This window comes from Carica papaya, chromosome 5 (genome assembly GCF_054855325.1).
Source record: "Carica papaya isolate Zhongbai chromosome 5, ASM5485532v1, whole genome shotgun sequence".
Taxonomy (NCBI): Eukaryota; Viridiplantae; Streptophyta; class Magnoliopsida; order Brassicales; family Caricaceae; genus Carica; species Carica papaya.
In genome coordinates this window covers 44739919-44746994 of record NC_142313.1, presented here as the reverse complement: position 1 = coordinate 44746994, position 7076 = coordinate 44739919, and the positions used below count along the sequence as shown (strand labels likewise).

Here is a 7076-nt window from a genome sequence, read left to right as displayed (position 1 = left end):
AACATGTTCTGAATAGTACTTAGTTGTAAAAGGGTTAAGGAGCTGTACTTAGTTTGTAAACAAGATTTATAATCTTAACTTCTCATTTTTTTAAGTATGTATAGTTGCAAAACGTGTATATATATATGTGTGTGTGTGTGTGTGTGTATATATATAAATAACTCATTTCAAATGAAGTACACAGGGTGTGCTTGAATATAAAAAGGATATTTGATTTGAAGTTCAAGAATTTTAATTTTAATAAAAATATAGAATTTAATCACTTTATAAATATATTATTATAAATTTACATTAAATAATAATAAATTTAAAAGAAAGAAAAAAAGAGAACCAGAGAACTCTATATATACCTGAACAACTGTTCAGTACATGCAGTCCATATATATATATATATATATATACATACACCAAGGCAGATCTGTGTGTCTGGAGAGAGCCGGGGGAAGAAAAGAAAGAAGAAGATGGAGTCAGAATACTCCAGTGGCGAAAGAGTTTACAGAAGAAGATTATGGTGGATGATGATGGTGGTGATGGTGATGGTAATGATGAGTGAAGGAGCGGTGGGTGCAAAGACCAGACACTTCCGATGGGAAGTGGAGTACACGCTCCGATCTCCCGATTGTATGGAAGGCGTCGTCATGGCGATCAACGGGCAGTTTCCCGGTCCGACGATCAGAGCAAAAGCCGGCGACACCATTGTTGTTCGTCTCACTAATAAGTTAACTACTGAAGGCCTTGTCATTCACTGGCATGGAATCAGACAGGTCTTCTTCTTCTTCTTCTTCTTCCAATTCTTATATATACATATATACATACATACATATGTATATATATGTACATACAAACACACGTATATGTATACGTATGTACATAATCTATGTACGTATAGCATTCACTGACACGGAAGCAGAAAGGTCTTTCTTCCTCTTCCTCTTCCTCTTCTTCTTCCAATTCTTACATATATATATATATATACACAAACACACGTAATATGTATTTACTGTCTATGTATATATGTATGTATGTACAGCATTCACTGGCATGGAATCAGACATCTTCTTCTTCTTCCTCTTCTTCTTCTTCTTCTTCTTATTTTTCTTCTTCTTCCTCTTCTTCTTCTTCCTCTTCTTCTTCTTCCAATTCTTATACATGCATACATACATATGTATATATATGTACATACAAACACACGTATATGTATGTATATACGTATGTACATAATCTATCTATGTATAGCATTCACTGGCACGGAATCAGAAGTCTTTCTTCCTCTTCCTCTTCCTCTTCCTCTTCCTCTTCTTCTTCCACTTCTTACATATACATATTCATACATATATATATATATACACACACACACACAAACACACGTAATATGTATTTACTGTCTATGTATATATGTATGTATATGTATAGGTATATGTATATATCCCACGTGGATAATAAAACGTGCAATGATTTTCTGCAGATTGGAACGCCATGGGCAGACGGTACTGCAGGAGTCTCTCAGTGTCCTATCAATCCCGGAGAGACTTTCCTTTACCGCTTCCTCCTTGATAAGGTTTATTTTTTTTTTTCTTCTTTTTTTAATACATAATTCTTATATATATATATATATATTTTTTTAATTTATAAAATATTTTTTATTAAAAATATATATATTTATATATAAGAAAATATATAATATATACGTATATAATTTTAAAATTATATAACACACACACACACACTCATTATTGTATAAATTTTTTATTACACATACGGGGAAAATGTATAATTCTATTGAACTCACAAGTTCCCCAGTAGGGAGGATTTACTAAACATACGGAGTGTGTGATACGGTGCAGGCGGGAACATATTTTTATCATGGACACTACGGAATGCAAAGATCAGCAGGGTTGTACGGATCTCTGATTGTCGACGTGGCAGAAGGAGAGAAAGAACCGTTTGATTACGATGGCGAGTTCAATTTATTACTGAGTGACTGGTGGCACCGGAGCATTGCCCGCCAAGAAGTTGGTCTCTCCTCTGTACCGTTTCGTTGGATCGGTGAACCCCAGGTAACGTTATCAGTTCTTTAATTTATTAATTACTTTCGTTAAATTAATAAATATTTTTTTAATGTAAATATTTATTTTTTATTTTTTATTAAATTACACACGCATTACATTATATAATTTTTATATTTTAAATATATTTTTATCAACTTTCAAATCAAAATTGGGCAAAAGAATAGAAATAATTTGTATATAATGCATGCCTCTATGCAAAGACAAATATAATAAATCATATATACATATATATATATATATATAATGAAAAGATTTGGTGATCATATTTTGTGTTAAATGTGGTTCCCAAGTATTTATAAAAATCCAAAATAGCATATTACTATTAATTATACATAGTCTCCCACAACATGTAATAATATTATAATAATAGTAAAAGTAGGCATTGTGATATATATATATATATACATATCACATGATACCCATTATTTATAACTATACATACATATATATATATATATGTATTATAATGGCCCTCCTAGTGGCTAGTTGTATGGCACCACTATATATAATCATAGCAAAATGTATTAATTTAGTGTATTCCCTAATTTCAACATTTCTTATAAATTAAGTTATCAACAACCCTACTTTTTCACTTTCAACAAGTTGAAAATTAAATATTCAACTTTTACTTAGTATAAAAATTATATATACTATATTATATTTTTTTAAAAAAAAGAATTTATAAATTATTAATTAATTGTATTTAATTAATGTATATATGTTAGTTAATTAACAAAATAAAACGGTTATTAATTTAATTAATTAATTAATTAAATTTTAAATTACCAAATAAATGCACAGAGTCTGTTGATTAATGGAAGGGGACAGTTCAACTGTTCCGTGGCGGCGCATGTTAGCAACACGTCGACTCCTCAGTGCAAATTCAGAGGGAACGAACAGTGCGCACCTCAAATTCTTCATGTTCTGCCGAACAAGACCTACAGACTTAGGATTGCCAGCACCACCGCATTATCTTCTCTCAACCTAGCTATTCAGGTAAACACACACACGCACACACACATATATATACGTATGTATGTATGTATGTATGTATGTATACAAACACATCACATACAAAAAACACATACCTAACGTGTTTACCCACAAAAGAAACACACACACATTAACATGTAGATACAATGAATATTATTATATAATGTTATATGTATATATTATAATTAAAATTCGTCTTCTAGGTCAACACACTTAATCTTTTGACTATTAAAAAAATGGGTAAAATGTAAAAGAAGAAAAAGACATCATGTGCTCCACGAACCAACAGAAAAAGATGATATAGAATATGATTATATGTTTATATATATATATATATATAGAGAGAGAGAGAGAGAGAGAGAGAAAGGAATAGAAGCATATGATTATATAAAAGATGATATAGAATATGATGATATATATAGAGAGGAATGGAAGAAGCACATGATTATATAAAAGATGATTAAATATATATATATATATATACATATAAGAAGTGAGGTTGATAATAATGGTAATAATTGAAGAACACAATCAAAACGCGTGAATGATTTTTCAATGGCGGGGTCGACATGTTGTATTTTTTTAATAATTTTTACGTGAATTTGGATATCAAATAATATCAAAGTATCACCTGCCTCAACTAACAGTTATATGAAAGTATATAAAAGTATGTATCTCCATATCTATATATAAGTATGTAAGTATATAAGCGTAGGTACTTGTTGTAAATTTCTTTTGATCAGACAATTGAATGAATTTTAATTAAATTTACAGGATCACAAAATGATTGTAGTGGAAGCAGATGGAAACTACGTGGAACCATTCGAAGTAGAAGATATTGACATTTATTCCGGCGAAAGTTACTCGGTGTTACTAAAAACAAACCAGAAACCGTCCCAAAATTATTGGATTGCCATTGGAGTTCGAGGAAGAAAACCCAACACTCCACAAGCCCTAACCATTTTAAACTACAATACCACTTCGACATCTAAACTCCCTCCTTCCCCTCCTCCGGTCACTCCCATATGGAACGATTTCGCCCGAAGCAAATCTTTTGCCAACAGACTCTTTCCTCTCGCTGGCTCCTCTGCTCCTCCGCCAAGGCAACATCACCGGCGACTCGTCCTCCTCAACACCCAGAACTTGATAGACGGTCGCATCAAATGGGCTATCAACAACGTCTCCCTCAAGGTATCTGGAACTCCTTATCTGGGTTCAATCAAATTCAATCTCAAAACAGCTTTCGACCATCGTTCTCCTCCTGAGAGTTTTCCTAAAGAATACAACGTGATGGAACCGCCAGTAAACCCTAATTCCACTTTTGGCGACGGTATTTACGTTTTTAAATTTAATTCAACGATTGATGTAATTCTTCAAAATAGCAATGCACTGGAGAGGAACACGAGTGAGATACACCCGTGGCACTTGCACGGGCACGATTTTTGGGTGCTTGGGTACGGAGAAGGAAAGTTTAAAGAGGGAGAAGATGATGAGAAATTTAATTTGAAGAATCCGCCGCTGAAAAACACTGCAGTGGTTTTCCCCTTTGGATGGACCGCGTTGAGATTCGTCGCTGATAATCCGGGAGTGTGGTTTTTTCACTGTCATATAGAGCCTCATTTGCATATGGGCATGGGAGTTTTGTTTGCTGAAGGAGTCAATCGTTTAGGTCATGTACCAAGAGAGGCTCTTCTCTGTGGCTTGACTGGGAAAATGCTCATGACAGCTCCCAACCCACATTGATTCATACATACATATAGACATATATATATGTCTTACATATATATATATATATGTATATGTAGCACTAGCTATTGAAGGAAATGATTTATGTATGCCACCAACTTATTTCTTTAACTTAATTAGTTCAATTATAAAAATGTAATTTTATTTTTATTTTACTATATTAGTGTTTTCTATCTTAATATTTTTATTTTTTTTCCACAGTAATTATCAAAATAATTACAGAGTAAAACTATTTAGTGAGTTAAGAGGATATATATTATTGTAAATTATTATATATTATTATATATATTTTTAACTTTTATTTATATAATGATGAAGAATAACTATAGCATTTTGGAAATTGAAGTAAAATTACAAATATATATATATATATATAAAATGAACCATCAGTCAATTACAAGACGACATGCTGTAGGACATATCTCTCTGTAGTGATATTTCTCGTATATTTTATATAGATACTGCAAGTTTTATTTATTAAAAATTATAACCACCTACATTGAATCTTCACAAATATATATATATATATATATATATACATTTACATTTTTTGGTTCTGAAAGAATAGAAGTTAATAAAGATTTATCAAGGGATTCATGTGATTATAAGAAAATTTGTATTGGAATTTACGCTGTTCTCTAGCTCCTACTTCTTGTGTTTTGCATTTTACTAGTTAGATCATCAAATCTTTTTTTCTTTTTTTTTTTCAGGGTTTGGTTGTTGTATGCGTGATTCGCTGGTTGAAGAACACCTGGTGCAAAGATTTAGAACAAGTTGCCAAGATCTGAATGTTTGCCTGTAAATGGCGATGAAGATGGCGAGTATGGTTCGGTGGGAGAGAGGAGAGACAAGAGGGAAGAAGAGCTAATACTAGGTTTTCTCAGAGACCAGAATCGGAAGAGAGAAAGAGAGAGAGAGAGAGAGAGAGAGAGAGAGAGAGAGAGAGAGAGAGAGATTCTTTGTTTGGAACTTACTTGAGCAGATTGAAGGATTAGGTTTTCAAACAGAAAAAGATTTGAGAGCTTTCAAAGAGACCCAAAATCCAGAAGAAAAAAAAAGAGTAAAGATTTAGCAAGAAAGAGTTGACAAAGAACAGGTGAAGTTGCAGGCAAAATCAGATGAGAACGAGAGAAAAAAAGAAACCTTCACTGGCACTTATTAATGATGAGATTAACTGCTAATAAGTGATTAAGAAATCTATTATTCATAATCTTGATGTAGTTACCTTTCCTTTTACTACAAGAAATCACAATCAAATATATGCTCCTGTTTGCTACTCTTTAATGAATGAATCTTTTCAGCATTCAAGAAAATTTTCCATGAGATTGCTACGCTGTATTTAGATTCTCGGTTTGCGGAAAGCTCACGACGAAGAAGACGATCATGTGAATAACAAATAGAGGAGGCAAACAATGTTGTAAAGAAGACAACGGACGCCGAGGAGAGGGAATTCTTTTGCTCTAGAGGATAGATTAGATGATAATTGCAAAGAAAAAAAAAAGCGCGATCAAAAAAAAAATTGACATAAAGTCCGCGCGAGTGGTGACGTGGACACCACGTCAACAAATTTAAATGTAACATGATGTGATTTGTCGATGTCATGAGTTTACGTGACAAAATTTTACCTCTTCGTTAAGTTTTTTTAATAGTGTTTGCCGATATCACGAGCTTTGTTAGTTAACTCAAACACTGTTAGAGAAAGTTAATGAATAAGTAAAATTTTGTTACATTTTTTGAAGTGTGGAGAGAGAATTTAGAACAAAAATAATTCGGTAAAAATTTTTTAGATATTTTTGTATAGTTTAAGGAGAACATTTTTATTCTAGTCATGAACATATCAACAAATTAAGGCTATATTTATTTATTTGCATCCATGATATGTATTTGTTAATTCAACTAATGTTAATCCCGACCATTCCCGAAGTATCATCCTCATTTTACTAGATGACTTGGGTCTATGTCAATTAAAACAAAAAAAGTATTAAATTGAAAGTCTGGAGGCGGGAATTTCTTGGATCTTCAAAAAGAAGATTTTGTAAGTTTCAGTATGAATAATGATATGGATTGTAAATCGGGTATTTCTTGCTCAAAGATGTTCATTTGTACGTGTATCATATATACCACAAGACTTGTAATAAGTAATAATAGAAAAAATACCAACACTTTCGTTTTGCTCATCGTTAACGAATGAAGAAAATCCGTCGCCAATGAATTTAGTGGCAAATTGATCTTCGGTATGTTCTTTTTTTTTTACGTTAATCATCATCC

At 32.2% G+C, this 7076-nt stretch overlaps 1 protein-coding gene and 1 long non-coding RNA gene across 3 annotated transcripts; both read left to right on the top strand.

The window, feature by feature from the left end:
• Positions 1-368: 368 nt before the first annotated feature.
• LOC110810676 (Plant L-ascorbate oxidase) lies at positions 369-4966 on the top strand. 2 transcript variants are annotated; one of them, XM_088219256.1, is made up of 5 exons: positions 369-764; positions 1466-1558; positions 1845-2057; positions 2871-3065; positions 3837-4966. In XM_088219256.1, exons 1-5 carry the CDS (start codon positions 462-464, stop codon positions 4803-4805), a joined length of 1773 nt encoding a protein of 590 aa, XP_088075382.1. In that variant the 5' UTR covers positions 369-461; the 3' UTR covers positions 4806-4966. The 2 variants fall into 2 exon arrangements, with proteins under 2 accessions (XP_088075382.1, XP_088075383.1); XM_088219257.1 differs by lacking the exon at positions 369-764 and adding an exon at positions 1008-1054 and having other exon boundaries at positions 1465-1558.
• Positions 4967-5161: 195 nt separating this feature from the next.
• LOC148266161 (uncharacterized) lies at positions 5162-6092 on the top strand. Its single transcript, XR_015818915.1, has 2 exons — positions 5162-5424; positions 5519-6092. It is a non-coding gene; the product is annotated as an uncharacterized LOC148266161 (long non-coding RNA).
• The last annotated feature ends 984 nt before the right edge of the window (positions 6093-7076 follow it).